Here is a 22,122-nt window from a genome sequence, read left to right as displayed (position 1 = left end):
CATTAGGTACAACCACTATCGCCTACGTCGAGTGCTACGATGCGGATAGCAACGAGTGGTACGACGCGTCGCCGATGAATCTCAATCGTAGTGCTCTCAGTGCCTGCGTGATATCTGGTCTGCCAAACGCACGAGAGTACTCCTACCTCAGCAAAGTACGAGATCTTGGTCAAGGTAAGTCTGATTTATCTTATTTTATTTTACCTTTAATTTTCCTATGATCTTTTTCTCTTTCTCGCCTATATATCTTTTAAATATTCTATTTATTGTTAAAAGTATCTCGTCGATATTTAGGTCAAGCAACTACAAATGGTCGTGTAAAACCGGATCAAGCTGGAGAAGGTCCTACCGAGACGAACATTGCCATGATCATAGACGAAGCAATTGGTATGAATGCTGCTGGACCTATTGACGGTATGGCCGAGGGTGCTCTTGGAAATTTTCACGAGGAAAACGACGAAGCGCCAGAGGACTTTCGTAACGTCGAATAGGACGGAACGCTATCCTTTCTAATTATTTATTATTATTTTAAGAAATTAAAAAAACGCACACCCACGCACACGCACACGCACACGCACACACACGCACAAAAGCACACACAAAATCATATCGTTAATCGGAAGCAAAGCAACATTTCTACAAAAGATTCAAGATCGAACAACTTTACAAATTTTTATCCATCAATCGATTTAGCAATTTATCGTTTTAGCAAATTTTTTATGCGATATTGATATCTTTTTTATTTTTTTTCTTTTTTCTTTTCTTTTTTTTAATGTTTGTAAAATTTACAAGGGACACGTTAATTTCACGCGTGTATATACGATTTTAATTTCTCTGATTATCACGTACATCTATGACTTTTATCTATAGTGTTTCAAACACGTTTATTTCGAAGATATAAAGAACGAAATGGTGAAAATTATTTCGAATTTTTATTCTTACACGTGTATCTTCCGATTGTGTTCGTTATCGTGATTGTTATGTAATCAGAGAGAGATTTAATCCTATTAATAAAACTATATAAATGTGTCTTTATTCCTTTCTTTCTTTTTCTTCTTTATGAAAGTATAGAGCAAGCTGAAGATAAAAATGAGGTTGTTGGCATGCAGCCCATGCCCTTCATTAATAAATCGAGATTTTATATTAATCTATCTCTTTATGTATAGATTTATTTCATTTTTTCTCATATGTACGCATATATTATGTATAGTGTATACATTGTTACTTCTTCATTGGTGTTTCTCCTTTAACGACAAACTTCTTTACTTCTTCTTGTACTTCTCTCTCTCGCCCCTCTCATTCTCTCTCTCTCTCTCTCTCTCTCTCTCTCTCTCTCTCTCTCTCTCTCTCTCTCTCTCTAATCCCTCTCGCACGATACACGATCTTATTCCACAAAACCATACATAGTTGTATTGATAAATACTTGCTGATCTCATTGATTAAACTGAATTAAAAAATATACCACTAATCAACGGACGAACGAGTCAAGCGTGTTCCCCTTTTATTTTTTTCTTTTTTGCCAATCGTAAGATCTCAAACATGATCGAACGTAATGTCGAACACGCCGATCGTTTGTCGTTTGGTCGATTCTCGTAATTAAAAATAGTATAACAATCGATGCACGTACGCGCGTAAAAAAGAAATCAGATTAAAATCGATGACGCGCTCGCCCTACTGCCGAGAAATCCATCGAGTAAATCCTTCTAAAATTGCGAATGTGCATTTTTTTTCACGGTTAAATGATATACCTACGTGTGTTTATGTACATACACACACATGTATATCGATCGATCGATCGATCGATCGATCGTTAGAATCTATCGTCGGATCGTATCTTCGTTTGGAGTTTTCGCAACTTTGTCCTCGTCAAAACGAGTTTCTCGAGAAAAATTGTGCCATGCGTACGACGATAAGAAACTAAAACATTACACAAATCATGTTAATATGTGTGTGTGTGTGTGTGTGTGTATACACATATTGACTTATGTAAAATCAATTCAAATGGTACACGTATGTTAATTCTCGATATGATTACAAAGACTCATATGCAAACGAGCAACTAATTATGATTTTAATGAAAATTCCTACGGCATATGATTTCACGATGAGTGAAAAAATTATCTCTCGAAGATTATTATTCAATATTGCCTAATTTTCTTTATATTATTCGATTTCGAATCCTTTCTTATTATTTTTCCTTTCTTTTGGCGGTCACCGTATTTTTTCTTACAATGCGATGCGACGAAAAAGGGCCGGTATGCATTTCGTCGAATCGTCAAAATGAAACTTTGTTTACGCTCCAATAAATTCATTTATAATAATCGATTCGTTCATATAATTAATTAATATGCAAATGTCGTCATTGTTAATGCCTTTTAAAAATCGTTAATAATGTTTTATCATAGATGGTCATATAATAATTATTTATTTCTCTCCCTCTCTCATACACACAAATCACACACAAACACACACAAGCATTCTCTTTCTTTTTATTCTTTCTTTATATGGGATACCAGCCCATTGAAAAAGGAAAAAGGAAATATAATGAGTCGCAAAAATCTATTTAATTTATCGTAAAAAAATCGATCAAGGTTCGCGTTCAATTTCTACTGGATCTCTTTTTCTTTCTCATTAAGCACACACTCGCGATAAAAAGGAACGATATTACCCAAGGCTTTTAATATTACGATAAAAAGCGGAACAAATCGGTCTTGAATATACATATAAATAAATGATGATGAAGAAAGAAATGAAGATTTTGATACTTAGCACCAACGACTTAAGAGTCTTGTAAAGAGTCTTAGCTATAATTAATTAAAAGCTAATCGTACGATAATGATCGACAAGCTACGACGATGATGCTACGAAACTATAACGCCATTTCACGTTTCTTTCTTTATTATTAATATATATGTATGTATATATATATATATATATATATATATATATATATATATACACATATATTTCGTTTCAGCTTTCTCTCTCTCCCTCTCTGGCGCGCGCGCGTCTCTCATTTCCGACGACGATTAATCGATCGATGTAATAGGCGTATCTCCTTATGTAGAACATCCGCAGGTCGAGTTATTTAATTAGTTATAATTCTCCGTAGATTGTTACGAGCAATTGAGATCTAGTACTGGAGGGATTTCATATACCTGAAACGACTTTTTTCTTTCCTTCTCTTTCTTTAGATACGTTTCCGTTTTCTTCGCACGCAAATAGAGCGCCCTTTTTTCATCTTCCATTAGCGCGACATGTATTCTTCGTTCGCAAGCTCGTTCGCGTTACGCTCCTTCAAAAGTTCTAATCGAATTGTGCACGTTTCGTTTCGCCGTGCAACACCAAAGAAAATCGCACAAATATAATACTCCAATTCATGTTGTCTTTTCTAGTTTATTTTTTTTTTCTTTTCGTCCATCATCCTTTTTTTCGTTTTCTTATTTGGTTCATCCATCCTCTCTACACGCACGGGACGCACTCACACTTATCTGAGGGTAACAATTGACATGCGTTTCATAACTTTCCTAATGCCTAGACAATGCTTTCTCTCGCATTGTCTCTCTCTCTCTCTCTCTCTCTCTCTCTCTCTCTCTCTCTCGCGTACTTTTTATTTTATATTTTATTTTATTTTTTTATTTCTTTTTTTAACTTTTCTCCTTTCTTTTCTTTTAAATACGCGGCGAATCGCTGACTCTTACAAAGAGAATTATCCGTGACTTCATTGACAAAAACCAATCGGAGGAAATTATATTTGAGGTGTCAATTTAAAAATGTGAAATGAGGATTACGAATATACGAATATTTATTAAATACGATTTTCGATGAATACGATAATCGATCGAGTATCATAATTTTGTTTGTTTCTTAGCGACAAAATGCATTAACAATAACATTCGATTAACGTAGTGAAAATTTGAGCGTTGCTGTTGATAGGTTTAACGTGCATGTATGAAAACTAAAACGAGTTATGTTTATATCATTAGCGGACTAACTCTTATGTTAGTCTGACAGAGTCAGCGAAACACTGTCTGCGTACTTTATAACAAGCGGCAAGTATATTGCGACGAATGACTCGAGTCGATTGCGAGTTTTTTGAAATTCTTGAAAAGAAATCAGAAAGAAAAATAGAAAAAGAAATGTACATTGCGACGCATACTTGCCCGACCAATTGACCAATCTCGTTCGACGATCTTACAATTAAATTAATGTAGGTATGTATGACTTTTCGTCGCGACATATCGATGAAATTGGCTTTACGAGGATCCGTCGATGATTCCCGATAATTTTTGCTCGTGATTTTCTTTTTTTTTTTTTTTGATTTTTGTATTCTTTTCTAAAAATCGTCGATCGATCTCGAACTAGGCCGAAAGATTTTTAAACCGATGCGATCGTGGGAAAATCGTTTACTTTTAAAATGTAATCGTTTTTTTTCTTCGTCGTTAATCAAACTACCTAATCAATAATCATGCGGTGTCTCCCATACTTATGATTAGAAACGGACTAGCTATTAAAGAAGCGACGATAACGCGCCGTTCTCTCTCTCTCTCTCTCTCTCCCTCTCTCTCTCTCTCTCTCTCCCTATCAACATACTATCGTATATTTTTCATTACTCTTGTTCCTTTTTGTCGTTCATCATTCTTTGGCTTTTATGACTTAGAGTACACAACAGATCATGACCGTACTCTCATCCGTGAATGAAACTGTGCCCGTTCCTTATCTGAAATATTTGAGACCAGCAACGAGGAGAAATTTCTCGATGAAAAGCTCGGAGTCAAGGACGGCGATGTGAGCTGCTCGACCGATCAGAGCGTTTGCTGTCGGTGGAAGCGCATGATGGACATCGTATCTAACCAAACTCACACCGGATGCCGACATCACGGGATAGAGTATATTTTGCACCATCTCGCGATACGCTGCCCCTACAAATAAGAAAACTTGTCATGAATTAAATATAATACATATGCAGATAGACACATTTATATATTCGTGTATATGCGTATAATTATAAAATATACTCGATTGAGAGAAAAGAGAAAAAAGTTAAAATATTTTCTGATGGTTTTTTTCCATAGGCGAGATATTGGAATACCTTGATCGGACGGATCACGTACGGCAGCCTTGCAGAGTTCTATTCTCGCCGAGTGAAGCGGCACGTACCGATCTTGAGCGCTTCCGCACAGGAGTACGTGTTTGAATTTTTGCAAATTGCTCTTCTGACTTAAACGAAACATGAAGGAACGCCTGACATCTGGCGCGTCCTTCATCGCCAGTTGGAGCAACGATCCGGACTTTTTCCATTTTTGCATGAACCACATACCTAGCGATATATGAAAAAGATATACCAACAGATGTGTGTATATACAAACGTATATATATATATATATATATATATATATATATATATATATATATATATATATATATATATATATATATATATATATATATATACACGTTTTAAGTATAATCTCACTAACCAGCATTAACCAATCCACTGGTATTGTAAAGAGTGCCTAAATGAGGTCCACTTAAACTAAGGAAGGTATGCAAACGAGGAAGTAATGGCCGAAGTTGTGGTCGCGTTAGAGCACTTCGTATGATGATGGTCCCCAGAGAGTGCCCGATGAAGCTCACTTTCGTTGGATTCAAGCCCGATATTTCGATGTGATGACGAATCTCAGCTACCAGTCTATCCGTCATCGTGTCAAAGTCCGAAAAAGTATCACCCTTAAAAGCGATAAGATTTAATTCAACAACAAAGTCATATAGAACAAAGAAGAAAGGAGAATATATATGATGTAAAGATGGAAACACTTACTTGATTCTTTTCGGACATGAGAAAGTCCAAGTGTGCCCCAGGTAGACCCAATTCGAGATAAGTCTTGACGAGACGTAGATCAGCCGCATTACCATCGAGCCCGTGTACGCAAACGATTAGATGAGCACCTTCCGGCGAGAAGAGTCGGTACTCGTCGCTGATGTGGAAATACGGCAAGGTCGAGGCCAGACTCGGGTAATCGCTAAGAGGCACATTCGATCTTAGAGGTTGAATCGACGACGGGGTCAGAAGGTCACCGTATCCGAAAGAACGGGCACGCTTATGGAAGCGATACTGCGCTTCTTTGCGTTCTCTAAATAGGGTAAGGTAGATAAAGAGAACTTAAAATACGAACGGAAAGGTGGAGCGGAGTAAGAGAGAGAGAGAGAGAGAGAGAGAGAGAGAGAGAGAGAGAGAGAGAGAGAGAGAAAAAGAGGGGGAGAGAGAGAGAGAGAGAGAGAGACAAGAAACGGCGAATCAAAACTCCTCGACTCAATCCATCCAAGACACAAAACACGCCATATTACAAATACATTCTTGCGTTAGCGGGAAGAAACAAAAGATAAAAATTTCGAGAGAGAGGATCGTTGCGGTCTGTCGGAAGAGTATCGGAGGAACCGAGAGCATTGGTCAGGACAATCCTCAAAATCCAATAAATACACACCTATAAATCCTTCCAGAGAAGCTCATCTGTCGCTTAAAATCCTCCTTGCATTTTTTAAAATTGATCAAGTCGTCCTGTGTGCTCTGCAAAAGTTCCTTGCCTTCTTGATAACAATCCAAACAGATATCCCTACCAGCACCATATGCATTTTCCCGACTACGTTGAGGACTACAGGGTGCCGTCTTGTTTCGCTTGGGACTCCGAGTTCTTTTTACCGTCTCGTAAACGTGATAAAGAGGATTGTCGATAGGGACTGGTGGATCACGAAACTCTTCGGGAGGTGGTGGCTCGTCCTGGAACATCTTGGGTGGCGGCAATCTAACTTCTTCGTAAGAATGTTCGATCGGACTACTCTCCTTTGCCGGACTCTTTTTCCTCGGTACGATCTTGGAAAGCTTCTGACGCAATTGCTCGCTGGACAATCTCGCGTTACGCCTTTGTTCCGAGCTAGACGTGTCGCCGCTACTGACCCAACCTGAACACTCGGACGTCAAGTTGCTAGAGCTCGAACTAGTCGTAGGACTACTCGGTCGAGTGGACGGCGGACTAAGGGGATTTGGAATGACGGGATGATTGTTGCTAAGGCTATCTTTGCTATCGCGTATCGGCATGCATGGTAGCGAAACGGCGCTACGCGGTACTACGATTTTGTTCTGTGCCACGGGTACGCTGGCACATCTCAGTCTTTTCACATTGGGCGGCTGTTCACCGGTATTTGAAATCTCGGACGATGGCGTTTTACCGTTCGTAATCGATATCTCGATCGGGGACTTTATCGGTTCAACCTGAAAAAGAATGTTATATACAGTACAGTATATGACAGGGTTCATCGGAAATCAGACGAAACGGAAGAAAAGAATTCGATAGCAAACCATTATCATTACCTTCAGAATGATCTTATTGTTGTTCTCAACTTCGAGGACACTGGTCGTAGGAGCTGGCGGTGGATGACGATACTTGGGCAAAGGTGCCATAGCCGGATCCTGATAAGCCGGAGGCGGTGGTGCGGCCTTCCTGTTCCTATGCGCACACTTTCTAACATCCTCGGGCGGAGGACGTTCGGTGTCGAGAACGGGAGCGGAATGTGGCCTCCTACCGTGCTTATCCCTTCTCCTTTCAACGCGCGTCTCCCTCTTTGGTTCGACCTTGAGCGTAATTACCTCGTAGAGAGGCTCGTTAGGTGATTCGATAGTTTTCTTTTCGCGTTGACCTCGCTTCTGCTGTTTCTCCTCCATGTAACAAGACAAAGTTACACCGTTTCGTGGTGACTTCGTCACTCTCTCATCTTTCCGTTTCGTTCTCTCTCTCCTAAACTCGCAACATTCGTTCCTCTCAACCTCGTCGACGAGTCTGTCGGTACTCTTTGGTCTCTTTGGTCGATCAGTCTCGTCGCGGGTACGGCCGCTGGTGCCGTTCGTTCGATAAAAGAAGGAATCCGTAGTGGTCGAGGAGTAATTCGATACTCTGTACAACGGTTCCATCAGCAACGAATGACTGCTCGTCAGGGTCGTACCGTTCATCGAATTCTGCATTTCCCGATTGCGTTGTCCATGACCCGAGCTAGTTTTCCCGATTGTGTGATAACGTCGTGATTCCAATCCGTTCGTTTGATTGTATTTACCACCTGTTTGATGTGCCTGCTTTCTGCCATTTCCACGATATGTTATCCTGTCGAGAGTGGCCGTCGTGTGAAGAGGCTGTTGTTCGCGCAATAAACCATCAACGTTTGCACCCGACTTGCCAAGAGGAAAATTGTTTTGATCGTTGCCGGAAAGGCCTTGGCGGTTCAACAATCGATGACTCCTTGGCTCCAATCGTATCCTCCTGGTGTCCAAAGAGTGAAACTCTGAAAGAAGCACATGAACTCGCACATGAACGCGAGATAATACGTTCGTTTATTGGAGATGTAACGAGAATGAAATTAAATAGAGGGACCGAAGGAAAGGAAAAAAGGAGAAAAGGAAAGGAAACAAAGAAAGAGATCATACCTTCGGAGATTTGTGAAGATTTGCTCTCGGTATTCAAGCAATCGGCCAGCTGGGCCAAGTCCAACGTTCTGATATAGGAGGGTACCGTTAAATTCTGTTCGCAGGATTTACCGGACGGCCGATAGCCAGGGAGTCGAGTGTCCGACGGTAGCTCGGGAAACATCGCCACAAGGAGCGAACCGATGGACGCGGATTGCGGATCGACTTGTTGCCGATTTTGCACCAACATCTGGGTGGATTTGGCACGAGGAAGAGGTATCACCGGAGTGGAACTCAACGATGGATTTGGCGCCGAACATGCCTGCTGCTGTCCGGACGGTGGTAAGAGGGTGTTGCCGGACGGTACCGTTGACCTTGGCCTTCCTCCTCTCGACGGAACCGTCGCTGGCGGGGTCGCATTTCTAATACCGCCACGTTGTTTGGGAAATAATTGCGTCGAGACCGACCTATTGAATTATACGCGTAAATCTCGTAAGGAATAAAGATTTTTAATTGGCCCGCACGAGTTGAACGATCGATCAACGAGGCTCAAACAAACCTGGGTAATGTCTTAGGAGACGATCTTGGCTGCAACGGCGCCATTTCGGGGCCCAGCTGATCGAGAGACTTGCTATGCCTGGCCGGCAATGTCGAAGGGCTGGTCGCGAAACGAGCCTGCATCGCTCCAATATCCTGCGCAGCACCTTCGCTTCTCGGCGACCAGATACCCATAGACCTGGACTCCAGAATCGCGGCGATCCCACAGCTGCAATCGTCCATGCTGGGAACTGAAGGGTAACACATTCTACGTATATAACGCATTATCTATTTTTCGTTTTAACCGATAAAACGTCCGATAACCGATCTAGATCGTATCAAACGGACGGTCTTCTTCTTACTACTGTTTCTGTGTCTCTGCTGCATATCGGCATATTGATCCTCGAATATTAAAGGCAACGAATGAAGATCGCCGTCCAATTCCGGGCAATGTACCGGCAACGGTGGCAGCGAGGCGAGATAACGCGATCTTCGTGCGGTCTCGCTCACAGCCTGATACGATTGATAATTTGCGTCGTAACAGCCCGCCGCCGACATTCTTGGATTTTCCAACACGAAGAAACCCTCGGCGAAGCGTTTGACCTAAAAAACGAGCTTGGTGAAAACAAGTACGATCGAGGACAAACGATCGAGCCGCAATATCTTACTCTCAACTGATGATGAATCCTAGCGAGATGTTGATGCACAGCTTCGCGACCAGAGAAAGCTTCCAGAAAGTGTTGCCAGAGGACGATATTTTGTGCGCATAGTTGAGCTATATCTGCCTCTTCCGTGTCCATCATCTGCAATCGATTACATGCATGACATGTTATTTTCAAGATAAACCGATCGGATATTGGATAGCGAACTAACACACGACCTTGGTGATCTCTTTGTGCGTGTTCTGTGCAAGCTCCAGTGCCCTTTGCTGCCAAGAAGGTAAAAGTCTCGCTAGATCGGCCAGATCGTTCAACAGGGATTCCCTAGCGGCTAAAAGTAATCTCGTCACTTCCTGTTGTACCAACCTGGCGTGTTGCATCCTGGTAGCCGAACCGACGCACCTTGTCGTGCTTTCCTACGGACAACAAATATAAGGAGAATTCAATCGCAGTCAGTTTAAGGAGAAACCAATGAACCACCACTTGACTGCTAAACTTACAACGTTCCCGAATGTTGCGTTATTCTCATTGTTGGCTGCCGTCTGTTTAAACTGCAACCAAGGCTTCCCACCGCGTGGTGCGCTACAAATTACGTAAATGGGTTGATTGGCCGAACGGGAAGATTGATAAATATGCAAAGAAGATTTCTCTGAACTTACCAACTCTGAACATAATGCAGGATGCTCTTCCTGATTGTTCGCGCGCGAAAATCCAATATAAGAAACGAAAAAGAATAATGAACAGCGTGCCAATACATAAGTAGAAGACAGACAGAGAGAGAGAGAGAGAGAGAGAGAGAGAGAGAGAGAGAGAAAGGAGAACGAAAGAGATACCGACTTGATGTACGGCTGATGAAGCGCCACGAGGCAAGCGTGGATCGTGATGGATACGGCGGCGAGATGAAAGTAATCGAAGAGTACCGGGAGATGATAATGGAGGCCCTTCGTTGGCGCGAAGTTTAACTGCAATGCCCTGAAAAGGAATCGAACGGAGAATAATGAAAGAAAAAAACGCGCGAAAGAGAAGGAGAGGAGGAGAAAAAAATAGAGAGACAGAGAGAGAGAGAGAGAGAGAGAAAGGAGTGCACGAGTTGTTCGAAAGTATCGATTTTCGTCCGTTTCATCGGAACACTCATTCGTTGTATCATTTCTAATACGTGCGAGCTTACGTGTGGGTACGTGTGCGTGCATGCATGTGTGCGTGAGCGTATCCACGAGTCCTCGAGTTACGTCAGTGTGTTTCATCGTGATCGCGATAAACCGATTGTAAATGAGAGAGAGAGAGAGAGAGAGAGAGAGAGAGAGAGAGAGAGGAGGAGGGAGAGAAAGGGAAAGAGGCAGCCGTTAAAGTGCTCACCTCGATGACACGCATGCCATGTTTCCGGGTTGTGTATGTTCACTGAACCATAGTTCGACGCCGAGATTGAAGTGGGTGCGAGACAGGGCCTCCTCGATCTTGTGACTGTGTACAAGCACGTGGGCACGAAATAGGACCGAAGTACCCAGTGTCACCTCTTCGTTTCTGTACAAGATTGGAAAGCGTTTGCTCGTGCCCGGTGCCTCCAACGAATCTAAAACGACGTCTTTACGTTCCCCTATTGCCCAATTAGAGGGTGACGATGATTCGATTAGACCTGAGTAATTGATTTCTTCACTAGGAAGGGAAACTCGTGATCGTTTTATCACAAGTTATTCTTATTATAGATTTTTAATTTAACTTGCTACCTCTATCTCTTTTCTCAATTTTATCTCTTCTTGAAAAATATATTTCTAATAAAAATTGAATAATACAAATCTCTGATACGATCTCTGATACATCCGTATCGTCCTTGGTTAGCAATCATTTACCCAGGTCTGATCTCGACGGACACTCACGGTTTCGCGGCTGATTGACTTCCACCTTGACCGGCAATTTTGGCGACACTCGAAGAGCCGTCCGGATTTGGTAATATCTACGTGAACAGAGATCGGACATATTTTCATCGAAGGATTATCACTGGGCGGGGGGTGGGGGGTAGAGGGAGGGAGGAGGAATGATAAAAGTGAAACTTTAGTTGGGACTTTGATTTCTCTTCTCTCCTTTATCCGTTCGCTTCTATTTCTACGACTCTATCGAACTGGACTGGAGCCTTTTCATAAGTCGTGCAATAAAAGAAGCTTTCAATAATGCTCCTTACCCTCGCTGAAAGAGGTCAACATTGTAGAACTTGCAGAGCTCGAGGGAGAACTCGAGGGTAGCCTGTAGATCGCTCATTTCGATCCTCAGAATGGAAGGAAGCACCCTCTCCCTTGCCAATCACCTTTCTACCTCGATTCTCTCTAATCGTACGGGGGCCAACTTCGTGCAGGACGATGTCTCGTCTGTCTAGATACTATACTCCATCCTCCGGCCATCTTCCTCGGACCTTCCTCAGCGCCAAAGGTCCTCTGCCAAGAGAGAAAATAAATACGTGACTTGTCGAATAATATGTCCGTTTCACAATTCCTCGCGATAGGTCGCTCGGGGATAGGTCTATGTCGGTTAATATCTATCGTCCTTCGATACAATTATATTATCATCAAATTAAAATACGAGTTAAGAACTCAAATGAAAAGCATTTCAAATCGAAGGTTGAACATTTTGTCCCTTTTTAGCAATGAATAAAGGAGAGAGAGAGAGAGAGAGAGAGAGAGAGAGAGAGAGAGAGAGAGAGAGAGAGAGGCGAATTTTCATACTGCATCTACGAGAAAATAATGAGAGTCGACGTAGGCACGACCGTTACAAAGCACTTGGACGTAACGATTTCTCGCACGATTCGAAAACGACTTTTTTACTCGGAAATTAAGTAGCCGTGATAAAAAGCCGTTGAAAAGTAGTTCGCTTTAAACACGTCCCAGTGTCAAGGTCGCACGAAGGCCGTATGCCCACAAACGTGTTCCTCTCTTTTCTCTCTCGCTCGGAAGATCAACGACCTCTTTCAACGGACGAAGACAAGAGATAGACACTGGAACGAGGAGAGAGGGAGAGAGAGAGAGAGAGAGAGTTAAAGAAATGGGAGCCGCGCGAAAAATCCCAACCACGCGTCATCTGCTCCATCGCAGCATCCCTCTTCTCTTTTTCTTGATTTTTTTCAGTTTTTCTTACTCACGACACCGTTCATTTCTCGCGATCGACGACGTTACAAAAATATCCTTCTATTCGTCCTAACGATACAATTTTGATAATCCTTTGCTTTAAAACATCTTCAATGATTTCCATCTTTCAAAACGACTTTCAAAACGCGTATTTATGCCTTATTACGAATTTAACTTTGAAAATAATTTAAAAAAAAAAAGTCGAAATAATGAATCACATGTTATAGTGAAATATAAGTGAATGAAATCATTTTGAAAATTTCCTTCGAAGATTTTTGCCAAGATTTTCCTCGCAATTTCTCATCCAAAGTAATAAGTAAATCGCTATTCCTCAAAGAACAAATCACATCCCAATAGCATAGAATTCTTTATCTGCGAGATAATGTCGAAGCATCGAAAATGCTTTTATCGAAGGCAACCAAAGAGAGAGAAGGATTCTTTTTTTATTGAAGCAATTTCAACCTCCTTAAGGAGATTATATTTTGCACAAAGAAAAGAGATGATGCTGTATCCTCATTCTCTCTCCGTCTGATAGGTGAGATTGCTCGTGCGAAGAAAATAAAAGAGACGAGGCAAGGCGAGAGATACCATCCATCGAGCCTGCTATGTTAAGCCTTAGGAAAGTTAAAAATATACCTACGGCGTAAACGGTAGACGGAATCGAAGAAAAAAGGAGAAAAGAAATAGAAAAGAAAAGAACATAAATTTCCGAGACAAATGAATGAACGGACGGACGGACGGACGGACGGACGGACGGACGGACGGACGGCCGGCTGACCAACCGTGCTTTGTCATTCTTTTTCATCTTCGTTTATCGAGCTTTAGTTTATCGAGCTTATAGTTGAACATCCGACGATTTTCTAATCGTTGACGTAGAAGAGAAGAAAGAAGGAGGGGTAAGGGAAGAATCGACAATATTTCTGGTGTCGAGGCCGACGCACCGTGGCCCAGTTTAACTCTCCCCAAACGGAATGATTCGAGACACGACTTACGCGCGAGCTTTCGTACTCTCTGTGACCTACTTACGATCAACGTCGACGACTTCTACTTTCCGAAGAGAAAAAGCTTTCCCAAGCGAAGAAAGACGATACCGATTTAGCTTTCTCTTTCGCGCAAATCAATTCTTCAAAAACTCGTTTTGTAGGCAAGTTAAACCGAGCGTTATTAGAGAGAGACAAGATAATTGCTTATCGATCTCTCGAGGGATTAATCGTTTACGTAATTAATCGAGATCAGCATTATCGGATTATCCGTGATCGTTCCAATCTCTAGTATATCGTACTCGTTATCTTTCGATCGAACGTAATCCTAGATATTGCTATTTATTTTTTCCCTTTATCGTTATCTCTTTCCTCGAGAGGAGTACTCTGTCTAGAGAACTACACACAGTATATATATACGTATATATATAGAAAGAGAGAGAGAGAGAGAGAGAGAGCCTTGGTTGGCTCGAGATCTCGACGCAATCCGAAGGTCGTTGGATAACATCCAAGGGAACGCGATCCAGGCTTCGAACGAGCAGGTTCCGCTGATACATACCCATATACAACGTATGCTACATATGTAGAGGTAGGACAACGCGTGCATTGTCTTCTTCCTAGAATCGCAAGAGCGTTCTTGGACGGGATAAAAGGGACTCTTTTTGTCTTTACGTGCGATCGACGGAGCATCAATCTGTCTGTATAATAAAAAGATCCTCTCAACCCTGAACAAGAGCGTTGCAACATAGCCGATTAAATAAATATGGGCCCTTATAAATATCTTTTTAACCTGAATCCCGATATGCCAAAGGTCGATCAATCTATCGAAGTGGGGAGAAAGAAGAAGAAAGAAAATTTTCGAACAATGAAAATATCTGTTGGAAAGCGAAAAACGTAAGGAAGTTATCGGGGTCGATAAACTCTCGCATTTAATATACGATATCTTTCTCTTTCATCCAATTAGGATATAGTAGTAGTTAGGGATTCTACGAGTAAACCGAGTGTGAACGAGCGAAACACAGATTTACGATTTACTCTTTCAATGGATTATAACCTTGAAGAATCTTCCAGTCCAATTACCACTCGTCACGTAACAATGCTATATAGACTTTTTCTTTTTCTTGCAAGATTTAGTCGAGATTCTATTAACAAAGATTAGAAATATCAACGTTGCTCGATATCCTTCCGGGATAATATATTATTTACGACGAACTGAAAATGTATGCGACGCAAAGGCATTACGCCGGACCGCACGATAGCTGTTTTCCTAATACAAATGCAAACTAATAGAACGTTCGAATAGAAATCGAATGGAAAGTGACAGATGAAGTCGGCCATCGCGCACAAGGGATACACCTTCCTCTGAGAGACGGAGGAAATGAATCTGAGAGGGTGGAAAATTGAAATTTCATATCGATTTGCGACTCGTTTCGTTCGACCGACACGAGTCGCAAACCTCTCTACCTCTCATTTCTCTCTCCCTCTCTATTATCACCGGTCGTCGATCGATAGGTCGATAACTTCTTGAATTAGTTCCGTCATTTGTCGCCGACTTTCCCCAAGCTCGTACGAAGACGTTTTAACTCGTCGCGCATATCTGTTATTTTCTTCTTCCGCTCTCTACGAAACACTGTCATTCTTTTCAACGAATAGCAGCACCTCGTTATCGTCGTGGATCCAAATTCTTTTTTATCCCACATGTGGCTAGACAATGTAATTCCGTCCCATTGTAAATAACCTTATCGTACAGATAACCTTATCGTAAAGGTCATAACATATATATATATATATATATATATATATATATATATATATATATATATATATTGAATTGAAACTTGAAATCTTTTTAAGAGGAAGAATTACGAAACGCCCCATTCGTTCTTTCGGGCGTTCGCCTTCTTTGTTTGAACTTCGCCCTTTTTTCTTCCCCCTGCTCTCACCTCTCTGTCCTCTTTATTAATCTTCCGTATATAGCAGCGAATCTTTTAAAGCGGCCAATATCTAAGATCGTTGGTAAGCGCGTCGTTCGCGATGTAAACGAATTAATAACTTAATCGAAAAATAACTAAGGTATCTTCTATTTGTACCAGAGATTTGAACACCTCTTCCATCTTCCCATCGACTTGGTTGTTCGACCGAATCGATAAAGAATCACCCCACGAAAATAAACGAAGGAATGATGCGAGACGAATTTCTCTCGCGTATCATTTTTTGCATTCGATCAACAAGTTGCATACCGTAATATATACCCAAACATTTGTCTGGAAATGTTGGTAATAATTATTTCATTAAAGAACTTGTTTTCATTTTCTTCTTTTCTCTTTTTTGTTTTGTTTTTTCTTTTTTTTCTATTTCGTAAGTTCTTGAGAAATGTTTCTTATCGTCGACTTTATCCCTCTCTCTCTCTCTCTCTCGAAGAAGAAGAAGAAGAAGAAGAAGAAGTAGAAGAAGAAGAAGAGGAAAGAAACTTCTTTTGTCTCGGCACTCGGTACTTTTTTAATATTTTTTCGGTCTCTTCGAACGACTAGAAAAGAGGGCTGCTACAAGAAGAGAAAGAAAAAGAAAAAGAGAGTTCGAGGGTCGGTAAATTGTTGGACAGGAATCCTCGAAATGATGCAAGAAAATACGAAAGGTGTCTTACATAAGTACGAATCTCGACGTATCGTGAGAATGCTCTCTCTCGCTCTCTCCCGCTCGTGGACTCGCAAAGCAGAATTCATTGAAATATCAAGATGGGTCCTCTTTTTTTACTTCCTTTCTTGTATCCATTCGGTCTTGAAATGCATAGCTTCGCAATACCTCTTAAAACAGCAATATGACGAGGCATTATTATTCCTCGACAATAACTTTTCGTATTATTTGTCTCTCTCTCTCTCTCTCCCTCTCGCAGTATCGGCAGCAAAAGCCCTAGTCCGTCGTCGTTCCAACAATAAACCGCAAACTCGATACTAACATTCCATTCCTTACTTCGTTACGATCACGAATAAATACATAGAAATACAGAGAAATACTGTTTAATATTATTTCGAGATTACGTCGTACCGACTACGGTACGTGGCCGTCGTATATAGTGCTGAGTAAATCCGCAGGGTTCAACTCCGGGCATGCTCGCGTGCTCGTCGAGTTTCGAGCCTAAAACGATAAAGCGTGCTTTATTACGGTGATTCGTAGACAAACGTCACCGTGTTCGAGCCCCATTTATCTATGTCTTTCTCACCCTCCATCTTCGCTTATACATTATACATTTTCTATTATACATTTTACAGAGACGCGCCAAACTGGTAGATAAGCATCGTCTCGGACGAGAGCTCACCGTCGCAAGACCCCACCTCCCCAATATTTCTTTTTGTTTCATAACCGACGCGCGTTCGAATACTCGCCGTCGTTCGAGCAAGTAAAGTAGAGAAACGGTATTGTAAGATCTTGCCGAGAAATGAGATAAGGTATGCGTGTGCTTATGGTATGGAGGTCAAACAAATTAATATTGCTTATAGTGATGCTAAATCGTAAAAAAAGAAAAGAAACAAGTAATTGATATGAAAACATTTACTGTTGCATTAAACGATAACACGTTCCGAATGCATAGATGAATATATAAATATATGAACAATAGAGTGAGCAGGCTTCTGTAAAAGTTGAAGAATATAATATCGATTATCGAAAACTTTATCGTTAACGGCGATCAAACTGAAATGGAAATAAGGCTACCAGCTTTTATACGGACCTTTTATAATCGTCGTTTAAATGAATTCTTAAACCAAACAACGATAATAATAGATCCTTAATGGTTATCGAGGACGGCGGTGCAATTCGGATCATGATATATAAAAGAAGAAGGAAAGGAAACAAGAAAGTAGAAAATGGGGATTGGCCGTTCGTATGAAATACCCATTCGAAAAGTAAACGAGCATGAAAGATCTTGGAAAGAAACGGGAAGGTCCCGTCGCTAATCGGGCAGGTGGTGCATCGAGCCAAGAATTTAATACATCTTGACCCGAATAGTTTGAAAAAGCGCCTTCGACGCTCGTTATTTCTTTCGTCCATCGTTATGTACCTCTCTCGGTTTCTCTCTCGCTCTTTACCACCGGAGTAGAGTCGGTTGGATTATTTATCCCGTACTCACAAATACCTGCCACAAATACCTCCACACGGAATAAGAATTCGGTACGAGCGGATCGATCGGACTGGAAAGCGTTCGTCGTCCTCTTCTTTCGTGACGTTTCAATAACGGACTTTCTGAAAAGACGAGACACTCTCTTCTCGGAGTAACTCCGAGAGAAGAACGAGGGAGAGGGTGAGTGAGTGAGAGAGTCTTGTACTCGGCTTGATTGCGAGAGCAGCATCGATTCGTAACGGTGATATCACTTTGAGGAAAATATTACACGAGTAGGAGTTTCCTCCTTTAAATTTATATACAACATCTATTATACGAGGGTTCTTCTCGAATATCCTTTCGAGATCTTCATTGTTCCCACTCGTAAACAAGACACGACGTTTCACCGTACGTTAACCTTTAAGAGTCGGCCAACTCTACGATCTATGTAAGTATGTCGAGTGATGCTCGAGGTTGGACAGTTTTAAGCGTTAACTTTACCCCTCTTAGTATATTCCTTGCTCGCCGCCACTCGATCGATCTCTAAGATTTTATAGGAAAGTTCTCTTCTAGGATGTGTCCCATTTAAATCGATCGAAATTAACAACATACCGATATGCAATGATCGATAGTTAACGTCATAACGGCTCTTGTGATTTGTAAATTGAAGAAAAGGCCAATCAAGTATACTTGTATGTCTCTCTCTCTCTCTCTCTCTCGCACTCCCTTCTTTGTCGATCAAAGATGAATCGTTATAGGCCACTGAATTTTTCATACTTCATTTATAATCTCTCTCATCGAGATAAAGTCATCGATGCGTCCGTGGCTGATTCCCCCTGAGACTTTACCTGCCCCAGCTCTCGAAAACAAAAATTGGGGCTGACCTTTCGGTAAGCAACGAGAAATGTCAGGGTGCGAGCTTTGTTCTTTGTATTTATTGTTCGTATTAAAATCCCTCCCCCTCCACCTCCCTCTCTCTCTCTCTCTCTGCCATTCCTTTTCGTATGTTCGCTGCAGGTCTCCCTCTCTCGAAAATGAAAATGCCGAAGGCAAAGGCGATGCACTTTGCAGGGCGATTCGCTCCGGGCCTTTAAAAGGTTGGTAGACCGAACACGTTCGCTCGAAAGTGGCCAATCGAGGAAAAATTCGAAAGAACGCGTCTCTTCTGCTCTGATATTTCGTCGTCGAATAAAGAGCAAACGAGTGGAAACTTCGTATTGAAGTTATTTGTAAGAGATGTCATCTGTGATTAGAAAAGAAAAGAAAAGGTGAAAAGACGCGCCAACACAGGCGCGGGCGAACAAACAAAGAAGAGAAGGGCGAGCGAAGGTAAAGGTAACAAAAGGGTACTATACGCGTAATTCATTACACGTATCCTGGAATGCTTTATAGCTCGATTCTCGAGTTTTCCCTATCGATCAAGCTTATAAAGTTTCCCTCGTAAAGTGTAGCATGAACGAAATTTGCCCTAGTGCCGACATTGTTTTATATTTCATCTCGCAAAGTCCAAAGTTGTCTCTGTGTCATACTAGAGAAATCTTGCAAAAGCGGTGCTGTAAAGTACACAGAAAGAGAAAGAGAAAAAGAGAGAACGTATATAGGAGTATACTTGATCGGAACGATAACAACCAACTCGATGAATCACGATGAGACACGTTTATCGATACGTCGTGATCGATAAGATCGTACCGACTCGTATATCCGTAATCCGGTTCGTGGGTCGCGCGTAAACGTGTTATTAAAATTTTTCCGATCTATCTCCGACTGCTTTTTCTGAAATGTCTGTTTCACTCAGATAGATTAGAAAGATAAAGTGAATGAAGGGGAACGAAGGGGAGCGAAAGAGAGAGAGAGAGAGGATAAAGTCATCTGTGGTACTAAATTACAGGGAAGGATATGTACACGAGTCAAGTACCTTGATAACTTTTGATCAATCTCAACGTATGCTTTCGACAAAGAACTTTGCCGAGGTACCTCCTAACGCGGAACGATGAACTCGATTATCGAAACAAAAGGAAAACAGATAAAATATAAGTACAAAGGATGTATAAAGCCTTGCCGAATATCGACGATATCGCGAGAAATCATTAAAGTTATCCTCACGGTGGCCTTCGAGCGAACATGGACAAACGTTTGTATGTACGTACATAGGTCGTGGGATGTTGGTGAAAAGAATGGTAGAAGAAAGAGGTTGACGAGCGTGTCGAGATAAAGAGAACGAGAGAAAGAGAGAAAGAGGGAGGAAATGTGAGAAAGAAGGGTCTGAGCTCGATGGTGGGGGATCAATTTAGAAGCCGTGACTCACTCGACACGGTGACGTCGTTAGCGAGTACCCCTCGCAGCCCTGCTTAAAAAAAAGGAATAATCCGGTAGCTCTCTCTCTCTCTCTCTCTCTCTCTATAAGCGGGGACTAATCGAGGCCAGTGCACACACCTCTCGGAGAATGGGTGAAAACGTGGGGGAGGGGGAGAGAGAGAGAGAGAACGTTCGGTGAAACTCGTGGAGGTAGCGATGAATGTGGAAGTAAAGAGAAAGAGGAAGGGTGAGGTTAGAGGGTTGAGGAGGAGGTGGTGAGGAACTTCTCTCGAGCTGTCGACGGGCCTCGAGTATTATTCTCGGTATTCTAGTGTAACACTCAACGCCGTTTGTAGAGGAGAGGAGGAGAAGGAAGAGATGATGGTAGTGGAAAATAGGAAAGAGAGAGGGTGGATCGCGGCGGTTCAAAAAAAACGTGGAGTGCAAAAGGGCACGAGCACGCTGTATACAATAACGCGACTAGCTCCTCTTCTCGTTACGTCGGAAAGTTCCACTGACGTGAGCTTTGCGCACCGGCGGTCTCCCTCCTCTTTTAGAAAAACAAACGAAAAAAGGAGAGAGAGAGAGAGAGAGAGAGAGAGAGGGAGGATGGAGGCAAAGGAGGGATGGTCGGAGTTGATAAGAAGAGAGAGAGAGAGAGAGAGAGAGAGAGAGAGAAAGGGGCTGGAAAACATCCCAATCTACGTTAGGAGTCTTAACATCCCTTCGCCCCAATTACCGTCTCGTTCGCGATCGTAATTTGCATCCGACCTGTATATTTCCTCGACGAGTACGAAACTATGCGATCCTTCTCGAGTCTCCTCCAATCTCCGCCAACAGAGATGCACCTAAGATTACTCTCGAGCATCCCTTATTCAACGAATTATCCCTTAACGAATTTAATATCGGATATTCGTTGGTAAGCGAAATGCATCGGTAGTACAAACGACAGATTAATGAGAAAATATTTTCTTCTCTTTAAGAGGCACAACATTAAAAAGATTGACATGACTTACTCACTAAACACGAAATTTACGTCGAGGACGCGTTGATGACGTCGATGACTCGTTGATCGAGAATCAACGAAAAGTGGCATCCTTCTTTAGTTCTTTTTCTCTATCTCCTTCTTTATCCTTCGTCGTATTCTAGCACGCCACCACCTGTCCGGGCTCCCGGCATGTCCCTCGGCAGCTCCCGAACGGTCCAACACGTTACTTCGGCAACACCCACTTTCTCCTCTGGCCTCGTAACCTCGAGGGCTACTTTTCTCTCTCTCTCTCTCTCTCGCTCGCTCGCTCGCTCGCTAGCTCTACCTATCTTTATCTTTCCCTTTTTCGACGAAGGCGCAGCACAAGCACAAGCACCTACCACTATCTATCAAACGAGCACAACCACCACGACTATCGCCTCCACAAAAACCTCTATCCTTTAGCAGAAAAAGATAGCAGCAGGAGCTGCGATAACAAACGCTGCCAGCAGCGGTTGCAAATAGCAACTGACCGAAGAAGAGTCGGCTCACTTTTGCAGCAGCCGCTTTGCAATGCGTGGTGGAGCTCACCTCTTGCAAGGTGAGGACTCGACGTTCCCTCTTTCTCTCTCTCTCTCTCCTGCCCTATCGACTAGCCCCCGCCGCCGTGACCCATCCCCCCTTTCACCCTCTTGAAAAGCGCACAGTGTTGTGCCGACACTGTCGAGAAGGCTACTGGCGACGAGCAGAGTGACGCTGCACCGTGGTGACAGAGAGTCCAAGATACGCACGTGCAGTACCACCGTCTCGTCCCTTATCCTACTCCGATATCAAGTCGTTCAAATGCAGACCATAAAATCGTATGGATACTTAACATTATGAGTGCGAGGCTAGGGATGTTAAAAAGAAAAAAAGAAAGAAAAAAAAAGAAATAAACCTACCCTCCCATTTCTCGTCCCTCGTGTCTTCGAACAATAATCACAATGATTAACTTCGTTCATTCTTTTCGACCATCGTTCTCGA

General features: G+C 42.2%; 2 protein-coding genes and 1 long non-coding RNA gene across 14 annotated transcripts in view; 2 read left to right on the top strand and 1 right to left on the bottom strand.

The window, feature by feature from the left end:
* LOC124429462 (kelch-like protein 10) overlaps positions 1–1,383 on the top strand; it is a 4,431-nt gene extending 3,048 nt beyond the window's left edge. The window contains exons 8-9 of the mRNA XM_046974798.1: positions 7–174; positions 295–1,383. Of these exons, the coding sequence (XP_046830754.1) occupies positions 7–174; positions 295–491 (365 nt within the window). The 3' untranslated portion in view covers positions 492–1,383. The remainder of the gene's footprint in view (positions 1–6; positions 175–294) is intronic.
* Positions 1–20,511, top strand: part of LOC124429470 — a 25,206-nt gene extending 4,695 nt beyond the window's left edge. The window contains exon 2 of the long non-coding RNA XR_006943467.1: positions 20,211–20,511. This is a non-coding gene — a long non-coding RNA (uncharacterized LOC124429470). The remainder of the gene's footprint in view (positions 1–20,210) is intronic.
* On the bottom strand, positions 1,137–22,064 carry LOC124429434. 12 transcript variants are annotated; one of them, XM_046974711.1, is made up of 19 exons: positions 21,149–21,846; positions 20,872–21,021; positions 11,825–12,074; positions 11,523–11,599; positions 11,005–11,218; positions 10,486–10,620; positions 10,308–10,337; positions 10,149–10,230; positions 9,870–10,064; positions 9,658–9,792; positions 9,352–9,592; positions 9,012–9,240; positions 8,474–8,919; positions 7,370–8,331; positions 6,486–7,270; positions 5,822–6,134; positions 5,481–5,730; positions 5,093–5,320; positions 1,137–4,922 (listed from the first exon to the last, which is right to left on the bottom strand). In XM_046974711.1, exons 3-19 carry the CDS (start codon positions 11,899–11,901, stop codon positions 4,717–4,719), a joined length of 4,605 nt encoding a protein of 1,534 aa, XP_046830667.1. In that variant the 5' UTR covers positions 11,902–12,074; positions 20,872–21,021; positions 21,149–21,846; the 3' UTR covers positions 1,137–4,716. The 12 variants fall into 12 exon arrangements, with proteins under 12 accessions (XP_046830667.1, XP_046830668.1, XP_046830672.1 ...); XM_046974712.1 differs by having other exon boundaries at positions 20,904–21,021; XM_046974716.1 differs by lacking the exons at positions 20,872–21,021; positions 21,149–21,846 and adding an exon at positions 22,041–22,064.
* Between the last annotated feature and the right edge of the window lie 58 nt (positions 22,065–22,122).

Source organism: Vespa crabro, chromosome 15, assembly GCF_910589235.1.
Source record: "Vespa crabro chromosome 15, iyVesCrab1.2, whole genome shotgun sequence".
NCBI classification, from domain to species: Eukaryota; Metazoa; Arthropoda; class Insecta; order Hymenoptera; family Vespidae; genus Vespa; species Vespa crabro.
The sequence above is the reverse complement of the archived record's forward strand: the minus strand, read 5'-3'. Positions and strand labels throughout refer to the sequence as shown.

Coding starts and splice junctions, on each gene's coding strand:
- LOC124429434 (XM_046974716.1), bottom strand. CDS start 11,901: ATGAGCGATCTACAGGCTACCCTCGAGTTCTCCCTCGAGCTCTGCAAG. Junction 10,621..11,004: donor ATGGCATGCGTGTCATCGAG/GTGAGCACTTTA, acceptor ATTCCTTTTCAG/GGCATTGCAGTTAAACTTCG. Junction 10,231..10,307: donor CTGCATTATGTTCAGAGTTG/GTAAGTTCAGAG, acceptor CGTAATTTGTAG/CGCACCACGCGGTGGGAAGC.